General features: G+C 21.3%; 2 protein-coding genes across 2 annotated transcripts in view; both read right to left on the bottom strand.

Moving 5' to 3' along the window:
• Positions 1-240, bottom strand: part of LOC117175894 (HBS1-like protein) — a 9040-nt gene extending 8800 nt beyond the window's left edge. The window contains exon 1 of the mRNA XM_033365718.1: positions 46-240. Within this exon, the coding sequence (XP_033221609.1) occupies positions 46-240 (195 nt within the window). The remainder of the gene's footprint in view (positions 1-45) is intronic.
• A 3721-nt stretch (positions 241-3961) lies between these two features.
• LOC117176719 overlaps positions 3962-16711 on the bottom strand; it is a 14969-nt gene continuing 2219 nt past the window's right edge. Inside the window, exons 2-4 of the mRNA XM_033366981.1 lie at positions 8737-8812; positions 8570-8644; positions 3962-4275 (exon numbers count right to left, since the gene is read on the bottom strand). Coding sequence (XP_033222872.1) covers positions 4188-4275; positions 8570-8644; positions 8737-8812 — 239 coding nt within the window. The 3' untranslated portion in view covers positions 3962-4187. The remainder of the gene's footprint in view (positions 4276-8569; positions 8645-8736; positions 8813-16711) is intronic.

Below are 16711 nucleotides of genomic sequence, written 5' to 3'. Positions count from 1 at the left end.
TTTGAATATCTCATCTATCTTTTTGTTATTTTGAGCTTCTCTTACTAGTTTTTCTTCTTTTGGTGGTCTCCCTCTACCCCGTTTTTTCGTCTCGTCTGTCTTTTCTAGTTTATTTTCAGTTGTTTCAGTTTTGTCAGTCTTGTCTCTATCGATATCGGTATTTTTATTAAACTTCGCGCCATCTGCTGTTGTTACACCTAACTTCGTGACCAGTTCCTTGTTTCCCTCGTTCTCTGCCATTTTAATACTTTTTCGATCTAACCTATAAATTTTAACCCCTTACGTATGTCGCCAATAATAAAATACAAATACCTTTTTAAACGTCACTTTTTAATCTCACTTATCAGCCTACTTTTATTGCACTTAATAATCACCACTCACACCATATAATATCATACAATAACCGTAATTCTTTATAAATACTTCCGTCGATATGGACACACATTCGCACACTTCCACTCCACCTAACCAAGTCTTGAAAATTCTACTATTCAAGTTGAAAAATTAACTGTTTGCTTAAAAATATATTTATTTATTTTTTTTTTTTTAATGAAACTTAATTATTCTGTTGAAAATTCGTATTTTTCGGTTTAAAATTCAATTATTTAGTTGAAAGTTAAACTCTTCTGTTAAAAATACATTTTTTGTTTTATTTAACATTCATCATTTTAATTTTTAAAAATATTATGGTTGAAAGATTAACAATTTTGTTGGAAATTTCTTGTTTTTTTATTAAAAAATCAATCTTCTGGGTTGAAAAGTTATTTTTTTGGTTGAAAATTCTACTATTCAAGTTGAAAATTAAACTGTTTGCTTAAAAATGTATTTATTTTTATTTTATTTTTTTTTCTAATGAAACTTAATCATTATGTTGAAAATTCGTATTTTTCGGTTGAAAATTAATCCTTTTTGTTTTAAATTCAACTATTTAATTGAAAGTTAAATTCCTTTGTTAAGAATTCATTTTTGTTGTTTAAAATTCATATTTTTCATTGAAAAATCATATTTTGCTTGAAAGATTAACAATTTTTTTTGAAACCTGTTTTTTTTTTATTTTTATAAAAAAATGCATCCTATTGGTCGAAAAGTTATTTTTTTTTTGTTAAAAATTCTACTATTCGAGTCGAAAATTCAACCGTTTGGTTAAAAATGTATTTTTTTTTACGAAACTAAATTTTTCTGTTAAAAATTCATCTTTTTGGTTTAAAATTCAATTATTTAGTTGAAAGATTAACAATTTTGTTGGAAATTTCTGGTTTTTTTATTAAAAAATCATTCTTTTGGGTTGAAAAGTTATTTTTTTGGTTGAAAATTCTACTATTCAAGTTGAAAATTAAACTGTTTGCTTAAAAATGTATTTATTTTTATTTTATTGTTTTTTCTAATGAAACTTAATCATTATGTTGAAAATTCGTATTTTTCGGTTGAAAATTAATCCTTTTTGTTTTAAATTCAACTATTTAATTGAAAGTTAAATTCCTTTGTTAAATATTCATTTTTGTTGTTTAAAATTCATAATTTTAATTGAAAAATCATATTTTCGTTGAATGATTAATAATTTTATTGGAAATTTGTATTTTTTTGTTTTTACAAAAAAATAATCTTCTTGGTTGGAAAGTTATTTTTTTTATTGTAAATTCTACTATTCGAGTTAAAAATTCGAATGTTTGGTTAAAAATGTATTTTTTTGTTAATGAAACTTTATTTGTTGGTTTAAAATTCGATTTTTTAGTTGAAAATTAAATTTTCTGTTTTTGAATTCAACTATTTAGTTGAAAGTTAAATTCCTTTGTTTAAAATGCTTAATTTTAATACAAAAATCATATTTTTGTCGAAAAATTAACAATTTCGTTGGAAATTTGTTATTTTTTTTATAAAAAATTAAGCCTTTTGGTTGAACAGTTATTTTTTGGTTGAAAATTCTACTATTCGAGTTGAAAATTCGAATTTTTGGGTTGAAAGTTAATATTTTTGGTTTTTAATTCAACTATTTAGTTGAAATTTAACCTCTTTTGTAAAAAATATAAATTTTTGTTTTGTTTAAAATTCATTATTTTAATACAAAAATCATAGTTTTGTTGAAAGATAAAAAATTTCGTTGGAAATTTGTGGTTTATTTTGTTATAAAAAATTAATCTTCTTATTTTAAAAAGTTATTTTTTGGTAGAAAATTCTTCTGCGGTTGAAAATTAATTTTTTTTGTTTTAAATTCAGCTATTCAGTTAAAACTTAATCTCTTTTGTTAAAAATTCATTTTGTTTTTTTTAAAATTCATCATTTTAATGAAAAAATTATATTTTTTTTTGTAAAATTAACAATTTCGTTGGAAATTTGTTGTTTTTTTTTTATAAAAAATTAATCTTTTTGGTTGAACAGTTATGTTTTGGTTCAAAATTCTACTATTCAAGTTGAAAATTCAAATGTTTGGTTAAAAATGTATTTATTAATTTTTTTAATGAAACTTAATTTTTCTACTAAAAATTCGTCTTTTATCGGTTGAAAATTCATCCTTTTGGTTTAAAATTCAATTATTTAGTTGAAAGTTTAACTCTTCTGTTAAAAATACATTTTTGTTTTCTTTACAATTCATCATTTTAATTTAAAAAATATATTTTCGTTGAAAGATTAATAATTTTGTTAGAAATTCATTTTTTTTTTTTTTTTTTAATGAAAATTATTTTTTCTTGGTTGAAAATAAATCTTCCTGGATGAAAATTTGTTGTTAAATATTCAAAAATTTGTTTAAAATTTAAACTCACGTTAAAAATTAATTTGTTATTAGTTTTGGATTGATCATTTTAATTGACAACTTATCCCTGATTGAAAATTCGACAGTTTTCTTGAAAATTTGTTTATATTTTTAGTGGAAAATTAATTTTTTTGTAGAAAATTTGTCTTCTTTGGTCGGAAATTAACATTTTTCTTCAACATTATCTTTTTCGATAGAAAATTCGTTCTTTTGAATTGCAAATTAAACTGCCTTCTAAAAAAATTCGGCTTTTTGATTAAAAATGCATCTATTTTTGGTTAAAAAAAAGTCATCTTTGTTTGAAAATTCATCTCTTTTTGTAGGAATGTTATATTTTTTTTTTAAAGTACTATTTTTTTGGTTGAAAATTAATCTTCTTTGATTGAATTTAACTTTTTTTTATTTAAAATTAATTTTTTTTTGGTTCAAATATCAACTTTAACAATTTTATTAAAAATTCGTTTTTTTTTTTGACATTTTTTACACTAAAATTTGAACTACGGTTGGAAATCTTAATATTTTTTTTAATTAAAAAAAATTAATACTTAATTTTTTGTAAAGTGAAAATTTAAATATTCGAGTTGAATATTTTCATCATTGTAGTCATTATTTTTTTTAGAAATACGTTTTCTTTTCGTACCGAAAACCAATTTATTTAATGCATATTTAATAATTATATTTGTTGTTAAAAATGTATCTTTTTTTTTTTAAATTGATCGTTTATAGATAAAAATTGATAACTTTGGTTGAATTTTTTTTTAATTGAAAATTTAAAAATTTTGTTGAAAATTCTGTTATTTTTTTTGTTGAATTTTTGTTTTTAAGTTTAATCTATTCAAGTTGAAAATTTTACATTTTTTTTTAATTTCTTTTTTTAGTTAATACGTGATTTTTTATTTAAAGATTTAAATAATCGAATTGAGTATTCCATCATTGCAGTTCAAAATGAATATATTTTGTTGAGAATTGAACTTTTTTTTGGTGAAAAATTTTTTTTAAAATTTTTAGTATATTTATTTTTATAAGAAGAATTTGATTTTTCAACCAAAACCGAATATATATAAAAGGGTTTTGATTTGAATTTTTTTTTTAGAATCATTGTTTAATTATTTTAAAAAAAATAGTATGATAGCGTAATAAAAATAATAACTTTTTTTCTATACATTTTTAAACATATTTTTAGTGGGAAAATTTAAATTCGGGAAAGAAAAATTATTTTCTGAATCGATACTTTATTGCGAAAAACCAAAAAATAATAATATTGTCGAAAATTATTACATATAATTTAGATAATTTAAATGTTCATAATACATTTTTTGTTTAAACGCAGAATATCAGAATTAGTTGAGACTTTATTCTCGAATTAAAAACTCCCATTTTTTTAAGAGACATTTTAATTGTTTAAATAGATTTTTTTTTTTAAATTCAATTTTATCATTTATCCTTGACAACTTCGGCAGCCACCAGGCACGTTGACACTCGGTGTATTATTTATTCTGCCAATTCGCCGTGATGGTGGAAGCGGGCTGAAAAAATAAAATAAAATTTTGTTAATAAAAATATTTTTTGTTTTCTTTTGTTATTTTCAGGCTTTCGCGGACTCAGATTAGAGATGAAAAATAGTATAAATAGTGTCAAAAATGGTTTTAAACAAAATCATAAAAATGTTCAAATTTTATAAATGAACTTCAATGTTTATTTAAAATTGTATTATTTAGTTTATCGAGATTCCTATTTATTTATTGCAAAATTTTTCTCATCTTTCCACTAAAATGTGAATTGAATAAGAAAATATATATTTTATAACAATATATAATATAAATTAAATTAAAAAATATTAATAATTAAGAATTTTGTTTTAAAACAATCTATTTTGTTAGAAATTCATATTTTTTTAATGGAAAATTCTAATATTTGGTTGAGAATTAATCTATTTTTATAAAACTTTAATTATTTAGTAGAAGATTAAGTTTTTTATTGCAAATTCACATTTTCAATTTGAGAATTCAATTGTTTTGTAGAAAGTTTGTAATTCAAAAAAAATTATTAATAATTAATCCTATTATTTCGGTTGAAAAGTAAACTATTGAATTTATAGTTAACTCATTTTTTTATTAAAAATTTTCATTATTTGATTCCAAACTTAATTATTTTATTGAAAATTTGAATTCAATATTTTAATTAAATTTAATTTAAAATTCTTAAAATTTACTTGCACTTGAAGAATCAACTGTTTTTTTTTTGTTAAAAAATCGACACTTTGGTTTCAAATTTTTTTAATTTGAACAAAATTTACTCGAAAATTCATATTTTTTATGGGAAATTAATATGTATTTGGTTGAAAATTAATCTATTTTTATGACACTAATTATTTTATAGAATATTAACTATTTTGTTGGAAAATAATATTTTCGGGTTAAAAGTTCATCTGTTTTCTGGATGATTAATCATTTATTTAACAATTTAGTTAAAAGATAAACTACTTTGTTAAAAATTAATTTTTTTAGTAGAAAAGTCATATTTTTTATGGGAAATTCTAATATCTGGTTCAAAATTTATCTTTTTTATGAAACTTTTAATTATTCTGTAGAAAATTAATTTTTTGTCGAAAATTCACTTTTTCGGACTGTGAATTAAATTTTTTTGGTATTAAGTTGGAAATTAATTGAAAAAAATTAATTCATAATTAATCCTACTTTTTTTGAAAATTTATTATTTTCATTGAAAAGTATATTATTCATTTTTTAGTAAAAAATACATTTTTTATTTAAAAATTTAATCATATGGTTTTAAATTTCATTAATTTATTGAAAATTTGAATTCAGTATTCAAATTAAAATAAATTTAAAATTCTAAAAATTCAATTAAAGTTGAAGAATCAACTGTTTTTTTGTTGTTGAAAATTTGATACTTTGACTGCAAATTACATTAATTTTATTGAAGTATTTAATTTAATAAAAATAATGAATTTTTAACCAAGAAACAGAACTTTCTTGTAGAAAATTTGCCTTTTTGACTCGAAAATTAATATTTTTCATGGAAAATTCAACTATTTGGTTAAAATTTAATATATTTTTTAAAGAAAATTGAATTATTTTGTCGAAGATTAACCATTTGGTTGGGAAATCATATTTTCGGGTTAAAAATTCAACTGTTTTCTGGATCAACTACTCAGTATAAAAATAAATACATTTATTTTTTTTGTATAAGATTCATAATTTTAGTTGAAAATTCATATTTTTCATGGGAAATTTTAATATTTGGTTGAAAATTAATCTATTTTTATTTAACTTTAATTATTTGGTAGAAAATTAACTTTTTTCGAAAATTCATACTTTCGGACTGAAAATTATATTTCATTTATAAAGTTTGTTGATAATTTAAAAAAATTAATTAATAATCAATCCTTTTATTTTTGGTGGAAAATTCATTATTTTCCTTCAAAAGTATATTATTAAATTTTTAGTTAAAAATACATTTTATTATTTAGCTCGAAATTTCATTAATTTATTGAAAATTTTAATTCTAGATTTAAATTAAATTAAATTTAAAATTCTAAAAATCCAATTAAAGTTGAACAACCAACTGTTTTTTTTTTTTTTTTGTGAAAGTTTTATATTTTGGCTTCAAATTTCATTAATTTGATTAATAATTTTCAATTAAAAAAAAGATTGATTTTTTAACCAAAAAATATAACTTTTTTGTAGAAAATTCAGCTTTTTGGCTTGAAAATTCATATTTTTCATGGGAAATTAAACTATTTGGTTAAAAATTCATATATTTTTATGAAGATTTAATTATTTTTTACAATATTAATTTTTTTTTCAAATTCACATTTTCGGGTTGAGAATTCAATTTTTTTGTAGAAAGTTTGTATTTTTAGCTAGAAAATTCAACAATTAATTAATAAAAAAAATTAATTAATAATAAATCCTATTTTTTGGTTGAAAATTAATTATTTCGGTTGAAAAGTATACTCTTACATTTTTAGATTTTGATTTAAAGATTTTATTATTTGGTTATAAATGTAACAATTTTATTAAAAATTTATATTCAATATCCAAATTTAATTTAATTAAAAATTCTAAAAATCCAGTTGAAAATGAAGAATCAACTTTTTTTTAATTCGACTCTTTGGCTTTAAATTTCATTAAAACTTTTAATTATACAAAAAAAATAAACTTTTTAACAAAAAAATTGAACTTTTGTGTGTGTGGAAAACTTGCCTTTTTGCTTGAAAATTCATATTTTTCATGGGAAATTCAACTATTTTGATCAAAATTAATATATTTTTCATACAAATTTATATATTCTGTAAAAGATTACTTTTTTGTTGAAAAATCAATTCATTTTTTCTGTTTAAATCGTGGTAGAAAGATGATTTTTTAAAGTTAAAAATGCAACTCTTTGATTAAAAATTAATCCGTTTTATTTGATTATTTATCATGTTAGTTGAAATCCCATTTGTTTTGTCAAAAATTAGTTAATTTATGTATTTTGTTAAAAATTCATAGTTTTGGTTAAAATTTCATTTCTTTGGTTGAAACATTTTTCTTTGTCATAAAATTATTAATTTATTAATTTATTTTTTATTCCTCAAATAAAACCTACTAAATAATTTTTTTATTATCATATTTTACAATTATATTTATTTTTATCAATAATAATTTATATTTGATTGAAAATTTATATTGAAATTATTTTTGTAACCAAAAATAAATTCTTTTTACTGAAAATTTAACGATTCTATTTTTAGTCGAAAATTTGTCTTTTTAGTAGAAAATTAATTTTTTGCGTCAAAAATTTAACTATTTGGTTAAAAATTCTTTTTTTTAAGATCCATAATTTCAGTAAAAAAATTCATTTCTTTAGACTGAAAATGTAACTATTAAATTATTTTTGGTCTGAAATGTATTTTCTAACTGAAATTTTATCTTTTTTGGTGGAAAATTCATATATTTTGTTTAAAATTTGTGTTAGAATATTAAAAAATTAAGTTGAAAAAAATCTATTTGGTTAAAAATTCTTCATTAGCTGTCAAGATTTCCAATTTCAGTTAAAAATTCATTTCTTTAATTAAAAATTCAACTATTTCATTTTTTGGTTAAAAGTTCATTTCTTTAGTTGAACATTTTTTTTCTTCTTGAAATTTTTTATTGAAAATTTATGCACTTTGTTAAAAATTTGTCTTTTTTATACAACATTTATATTTTTGATTAAAAATTCAACTATATGGTTAAAAATGTATTTTGTTTGTTCAGGATTCTTCATTTTAGTTCAAACATTGTTTCTTCATTTGAAAAAACAAACTATTTTGGTGTAAATTTGTTTTTTAGTTAAAAAATTAATTTTTATGACTGAAAAGCCATCTTTTTGTTTAAAAAATTAAGTGTATTTAATTCAAGATTCAACTCTTTTCTTGAAAGCTCGTCTTTTTTATTTGAAAGTTCAACACTTTAAGTGAATTTTTTTTATTGGTTGAAAAATCTCTCTTAGATAAAAAGTCTTTTTTTTGTAGAAATGAATTAATGTTATTTTGGAAAGGCCCCTAAATAAATTAACGAAAAAAATTAGTGGCTAAAATTTTCCGAAAAAAAACTTTACGTTATTTCCGCCATTTATGGAACAAGTTGAAAAATAATTTTCGAGGAAAAGTAAAAAAATAGTGGCATTGGCGGGAGATTATCGAGAAAATAGTGTCTTTAGTATATTTTTTTTCTCGAAATAATAGTAAAATAGTGTCAAATAGTGTAAATAATGTGGTGAGTTCGAGGCCTAAATTTGGATTAAAAATATATTTTATAATAAGAAATTAATTACCCTGAACCAGGTCTATAATCGCGAGAATATCTATTTCCATGCCGATTTGTAGACGGACTGATCAGAGTACTGAAACTAAATAAACGGTTCAAGTTATCACAGTATATTTCATTTAATAATTATGAGTTTATTCATAGTTATTAAAAAATCAGGAAAGTTTTACTCACTATAGCGAGATAACATTATAGATTTCCCCCAAAAATCGGGTCAGACTCCAAGGTCTGGATTGGACCAACTGGCCATCTGAAAAATTGTTTCACTGTTGTAGATACATTACGCACCAAGGGGGAAAAGAGGGACTTTATTGACGAGTACTAAAAACATAGATAACTCAAAAAAGTCCCGTTTCCTTATGATCAGTGATGCCAATCTTCGCACTCTGTGGTACTGCGCTTGCGTGAGGCCGCGCGCTGGTTAGCCTTACTTGGCGCGCGATTCAAAATTACTTTAAAAAACAACTCTTGTAATTTAAATTTCGGTCAAGATCAAAATTTGTAATATATATTTAATAAATAACAGTTTATTTTCGTTGAACTCCAAAGACTGACTTTTATTTCACAAACCTTTTTTTTTTTAATAGAAATATTTTTTGAAATACCGTATAATACTTCAGCAGCTTAATATATAGCAGTTAATTGCATAATATTACAATGATAATATTTGGATTTTTCTTTAAAAAATTTCAGCCTCTGGTATTTAATTCAATGGAAATAAACTGTTATTTATAGAATATATGTGTTATATTTTTTTTGCCTGAAATCAAGAGTTACACAATTTATATTCATTCTTGTGCATTAAAAAAAATTAATTATTGACGTAAGTTATGAGAATTGTTTTCAAAGTAATTTTTAATGGAGCGTTAAGAGCGGCTAACCAGCGGGCGGCCCTAACGCAAGCGCATTAGCACAGCGTGCCAACATTGGCATCACTGCTTATGATTTATACGATATTTTTTATCAGGGTGGCGATTCGATAAATGATGTCGAATTCCCGGTCAAGTTTCTTCAATTTTTCCGGTAAAAAAAAAGTTACATATTCATATTTACCACAAAACAAAAAACAAAAATTGCAAAATTAATTAATTTTAAAACAAATACTTACATTTTTATTAAAAAATAGCAACTATTTACAAAAAATGGAGTACTTAAACTTTTAATTGAAAAAAATTCTTTTTTAACATAAAAAACGAATTTTAAACATAATATATGAATTTTTAAATAAAAAAATAATCATTTTTAATCGAAAATGAAGCAGTAACATTTCTAGTTTAAAAAATCATTTTAAACAAAACATAAGAGTTTTCAATTAAAAGAATGAATCTTCAACTTAAATAGCTGAATTTTCAAAAACAAAAATTGATTTTTTACCAAATCTAAACTTAAGTAATTAAATTTTAAGTTAAAAAATTAATTTTTAATCAAACGCATGAATTTTAAACCAAAAACTATGGAATATTCAATTGCAATAACTTACATTTTCATGCAAAAAATTACTTTCCACAAAAAAATTTTTAAAAAATAGTTACATTTTTAAACAAAGTGATGAATTTTCCACTAAAATTGTAAATATTGAATTGGAATAGTTGAACTGAAAAGATGAAAATTCAACTAGAATAATTTAATTTTTTACCAAAAAGATTAATTTTTCACCAAGAAGTTTCATTTCTACAAAAAAAAAAGTTTTCAACTAAATAAGATAATTTTTCAACCAAAAATGGCATCATTAAATTTTCATGCAAAAAATAAATATTCAACGAAAGAGATGATTTTTTAAGTGAAATTATGAAATATTCAACTGGAATAATACTTAGATTTTCAGTTTAAAAAATTTCAACCAAAGAAAAAAAGTTTTCAATTAAACAGCTCATTTTTGAACCGAAGAAATGAATTTTTAATTAAACAAATAAATCTACAACGAAAAAAATTAATTTTTAACAAAAGAGTAACTTTAAACCAAATAGGTTTGATGTTGTAAACTAAAAAATGAATTTTTAACTAAAATTATAAATATTTGACTTGGATACTTGAATTTTCCAAGAAAACAGTGAATTTTTTAAACAAGAAGATTAATTTTCGACCCAAAAAAATAACTTTTTAACAAAATGCATTAATTTTTATCGGAATAGTTAAATTTTTAAATAAAGAGACAAATTTTTAACCAAATAGTTGAATTTTGAAATAAAAAAAAATGTTAGGCTGAAATGGAATATTGACATTCCTTATTTAATCAGTTTCTACCAAAAAAGACGAATTTTCAACAAAAAAATATGATTTTTCAACTGAAACTTGCATAATTAAATTTTCAGTCAAAAAATAAATGTTCAAACTAAGAGATGAATTTTTAAATTATATTATGGAATATTTAACTGGAATACTAGTTATATTTTCATTCAAAAAAGTCACTTTCAACAAAAAAAACAACTTAAAAAAAAAGTTACATTTTCAAACAAAATGATGGATTTTTGATTAAAGATGAGAATTCAACTATAATAATTTAATTTTTGATCAAAAAGATTAATTTTCCATTAAAATTTTCATTTCTACAAAAAAAAAGTTTTCAACTAAATAAGATAATTTTTCAACCAAAAACTATATCATTAAATTTTTAGTCAAAAAAATAATTTTCAGCCAAAGAGATGGATTTTTGCCTACAATTGTGGAATATTAAATTGAAATAATAGTTACATTTTCAGTTTAAAAAATAAAATAATTTCAAACCAAAGAATAAAAATTTTTTTTGAAGTTCAATATTCGGCCAAAAAAATCCCTTTCCATCCGAAGAAATAAGAAGTTTTCAATCAAATTCGTAAACAATAAGATTAACTTAAAAATGAAAAGATAATTTTCAAACAAGAAAATCGATTTTTAAGAAAATATGTGAATTACGAACGAAAAAGTTGAATTTTCAATTATAAAAGAGACATTTTTATCCAAATTGTTAAATTTTGAACCAGAAAAGATAAAATTTCAACCCAAAATGGACATTTAAATTTCAAGGAATTAATTTTCAACCACAATGAGGAATTTTCAACCAAAAAAGATACATTTTCAACCAAAAAACCGAAAAAGTTAAATTTGCTGTTAAAAATCTAATTCTTAACAAACAAAAAACTAATTTTATACAAAATAGTTTAATTTCATACTGGAATAGTTCAATTTTTATTTTAAAAAATTGATTTTCAACAAAGTAGTTACATTTTCAACCAGAGATGAATGTTCAATCAAAAAGATAAATTTTTAAACAATAACATTAATTAACGAAATACTCGAATTTTCAATTAAAGAAGACAAATAGTCAACCAAATAGTTAAATTTTTAAATTAAAAAAGAATCTTCTAAAATTATGAATCTTCAACTGGTATAAATAAATAAGCACATACATTTTCAAACAAATAATTAAATTTTTTAATGAAAAATATCAATATTAAACCAAATGGTTGAATTTTCATCTAAAAAATATCAATTGTCAACCAAAAATAGAATAGTTGAATTTTCCGTTAATAATATAATTTTAATTCTTAATAGAAAAAGCAGATTTTGAACAAAATATAGTTAATTTTTTTAGTGAAATAGTTGATTTTTAATCAAAAAAATATATTTTCAACAAAGTAGTTACATTTTTAAGAAGAAATTAATCTTAAAACCAAAAAAATTAATTTTTAACGAAAGAGTTTCAATTTAAAATGTAAGTAGTTGAATTTTCGACGAAAAAAGTTTCATTTCTAACCAAGTGTTTCAATTTTCAACCAAATCCAGTTTTTTTTAAATAAAAATAATTTTTCCAACGGAAAATTTAACTATTTATTTTAATTAATAATTAGTTTGTTTTTCTTGTACAAAATTAATTTTTAGAAAAAAAATCCGCCCAACTTTGATTTCAACCATTTTTTAAATAATTAGTTAAATTCATTTGATTGATTAACTGTGAATATGAATTAATGAATAATTTTTAAATTTGCATTCCACTTAAAAATTTTGTAAATCAATAATAATTGAAAACGTAACGCCCTATTGAAACTTTATAAACTATTTTTCATTTTAAAATAACTTTTAAATAATATATTTATAATTAAAGGCTTTTATTAAATGTCAGTCTAAAATATTCCATTTTTAAACCACGTAATTTGAAATTTTGCAATGAAAAAAAAGAACAATTACATAATATTTATAAATATTTGGCTGTTCATTTAAAATTAATAATTATAAATAAATTACTCAAAACGGAACAAAAAAACTAAACTTTGAAAATTACAATTTTAATTGTTCATTTTAAAAAATTTCAATTTGTAAGTCAAATTCTTAAATTTTTATGTATAAATAACAATTGAACACCTATTATTCTTAGAACAAATCGAGCCTAATTTGAAACCAAATATAGATTTTGGCCGGTGTAGAACAAAAAATGTAGAAGATGTTTAATAAAAACATTTTTTTTAAATTGCTAAGAAAATTGAAAATGATTTTTTTTTAATTATTGGAAGTTCGAATAATTTTAAAAGATTGAATTTGGAGAAGTTGTAAAAATCTTTTAATAATATTTCTGAATTTGAAACAATTCGAAACAACATGTAGATGTTTCAAGATCTTGAAAATGAATTTCGTAGCATTTTAAGGATTTTTAAATTATCTAAAATTAAAATAATTGAACATAATTTAAATAGAGAATTTTCAATCTTTTACAAATTTATATTTTGAACTAGAATTTATTCAGAATAATAACAGGGAATTTCCAAATTTTAACCAATTCCGAGCCAGCACTTAACATTTTCGAAAAGGAAGAAAATTCTAAATTGGAACAGGAAATTTTTCAAAAAAAATTATAATTCTTCTTCTAAAAGGGAATGTTAAAATTTAAATAAATTCCGAGCTGTAACAGGCAATTTTTTATCAGAATGAATTCGTATTCTAAGTTGAAAATTTTCGAACAGTATTAAAATTCCGGATTTGAACAAGGAATTTTCAACCAATTCTGAGTTGGAATTTATCCAGGAGAATAACAATTCTCAATGGAAAATTGAATTTTTTCAACAAAATTATTCTTCTCTGTTGTAACGAGGTATTTTCGAAAAAATTAAGTTATGAATTGGATCAGGGAATTTTTCCAAAAAGTTTTAATTCTTAAAATTAGTTAAAATGAAACTTTTTCGAAAAGAATTAAAATTCCTAGTTTAAATAGGGAATTTTCAATTTTTATTCAATTCTGAGCTGAAATTAGAATTTAAAATTGCTTAAAATGGTGTAATTTTGAATATTTTTAAATTTAGTGATTTATTATATAAAATTCTATAAAATTCACTATAAAATTCCCGAAAAATAAAATTCGAGAATAATAAAATTGCGAAAAATAAAAATACCGAATTGGAAAATTTCCGAACAATAAAATTCCCGAGAGAAAATTGACGAATTATAAAATATCCGAATATTAAAATTCCCCAAATTTAAACAAGTACAATTTTTTATAATTATGTTTTCTTCATTATCAATACAATGATTTTTTTCAAATTATATTTAATACTTAATATTTCAAAAATTAATTGCTTGAATTTAAAAATAATGTAGTTATAATTGATCAAACATATTTATAAAAACTTGTAATTTTTTTAATTCCAGAATTTTCCAATTCGTCAATTTTCTGTCGGGAATTTCATTATTTAGGAATTTTCCAGTTAGTTAATGTTATTAACTGCCGAAAATTTTCTTATTCGGGAATTTTATTATTCGATAATTTTATTATTCGGGAATTTTTCGATTTGATATTTTGATTTTTCGGCAATTTCATTATTCGGGAATTTTTTAATTCGCTATTTTGATTTTTCAGCAATTTTATTATTCGCGAATTTTAATTTTCGGGAATTTTCCAATTCGGTATATTTATTTTTCGGCAATTTTATTGTTCGGGAATTTTCCGATTTGGTATTTTGATTTTTTGGCAATTTTATTATTCACGAATTTTAATTTTCGGGAATTTTTCAATTCGGTATTTTGACTTTTCGGCAATTTTTTATTCGGGAAATTTATAATTCGAGAATTTTATTATTCAAGAATTTTACTATTCATGAATTAAAAAAAAATCATTAATGTATTTATAATTAATCAAACATATTTATAAAAACTTGCAATTGTTTAAATTCGATAATTTTCCAATTCGTCAATTTTCTGTCTGGAATTTCATTATTTGGGAATTTTCCAGTTAGTTAATGTTATTAACTGCCAAGAATTTTATTATTCGGGAATTTTTCGATTTGGTATTTTGATTTTTCGGCAATTTTATTATTTGCGAATTTTAATTTTCGGGAATTTTCCAAATAAATATTTTTATTTTTCGGTAATTTTATTATTCGAGAATTTTTTAATTCGGGAATTTTTCAATTCGGTATTTTTATTTTTCGGCAATTTTATTATTCGGGAATTTTATCATTCTGGAACTTTATTATTTGAGAATTTTATTATTCGGGAATTTTCCAATTCGATATTTTTATTTTTTGACATTTTTTATCATTTGCGAATTTTAATTTTCGGGAATTTTCCAATTCGGTATTTTTATTTTTCGGCAATTTTATTATTCACGAATTTTAATTTTCGGGAATTTTCCCATTCGGTATTTTGATTTTTCGGCAAATTTTTTTTTCGGCAATTTTACAATTCGGGAATTTTATTATTCAGGAATTTAAAAAAAATCATGAATGTATTTATAATTAATAAAACATATTTATAAAAACTTGTAATTGTTTAAATTCGAGATTTTTCCAATTCGTTAATTTTCTGTCGGGAATTTCATTATTTGGGAATTTTCCAGTTAGTTAATGTTATTAACTGCCAAGAATTTTATTATTCGGGAATTTTTCGATTTGGTATTTTGATTTTTCGGCCATTTTATTATTTGCGAATTTTAATTTTCGGGAATTTTCCAAATAAATATTTTTATTTTTCGGTAATTTTATTATTCGAGAATTTTATAATTAGGAAATTTTCCAATTTGTTTATTTTTAATTTTTGGCATTTTTTATTCTTCGCGAATTTTAATTTTCGGGAATTTTCCAATTCGGTATTTTTATTTTTCGGGAATTTTATTATTCGAGAATTTTATTATTCGGGAATTTTCCAATTCGATATTTTTATTTTTTGACATTTTTTATTATTCGCGAATTTTAATTTTCGGGAATTTTCCAATTCGGTATTTTTATTTTTCAACAATTTTATTATTCGCGAATTTTAATTTTCGGGAATTTTCCAATTCGGCATTTTTACAGTGTCGGGAATTTTATTTTTCGGGGTTCAATGAAACAAATTTTAAACTTCAAATTTTTGAAGTTTAAAATTCAAGACTTTCAGTTAGATTGCTTTCTTTTGCAATTCAATTCTTATTAATTCGAATAGAACAATTAGGTTTAGTGTTCGATTTTTTTAAATTTCATTGACCGTGAAAATTTTTTCCGAACCGGGAAAAAACCGGGAACTTTTTTCTTTGATTAAAACGAACACCCTATTTTTTGTTGAGAATCCATCAATTCGGTTCAAAATTGAACTATTTTCTTAAAAATACATCTTTTTTAACTAAAACTTGAACTATTTGTTAAACAAATTTAATTTATCTTTTTAGTTCAAAATTCGTCTTCTTTGGTAGTAAACTAATCTTCTTGGTTTAAAATGTCCTCTTATTTTGGTTAAAAATGCAACCGATTGGTGGAATTTTTTGTTAAAATTTCATAAAGGCAGTAGAAAATTTCTCTCTTTGATAGAAAATTAAACTTTCGGCTTGAAAATTTAATTGCTTTCTAAAACATTCGTATTTTTGGATTAAAAATTTAACTATTTTGTCTAAAGTGTAACTGTTTTTGGTTGAAATTTAATCTTTTTTTGTTAAAAATTCACCTTTGTTGGTATAAAATTAAAGTATTTAGTCAAAAATTCAACAATTTTGTTAAAAATTCTTTTTTTTTTGTGTGGTTGACATAACAATTACATTTTTCATCAAGAATTCATATTCTTTTTTAAAAATTCAACTATTTTTTTATGTGTCTTTTGGTCTTGAAAATTCAATTATTTGGTTGAAAATTTAATTATTTGACTAAAAATGAAACTATTTCTGGTTAAAGTTTATTGTTTTTTGTTTGAAAAAAGCAACTACTTAGTTGAAAATACA

Source organism: Belonocnema kinseyi, chromosome 7 (assembly GCF_010883055.1).
Source record: "Belonocnema kinseyi isolate 2016_QV_RU_SX_M_011 chromosome 7, B_treatae_v1, whole genome shotgun sequence".
NCBI classification, from domain to species: Eukaryota; Metazoa; Arthropoda; class Insecta; order Hymenoptera; family Cynipidae; genus Belonocnema; species Belonocnema kinseyi.
Note: the sequence above shows the minus strand (reverse complement) of the source record. Positions and strands in the feature narration are given on the sequence as shown.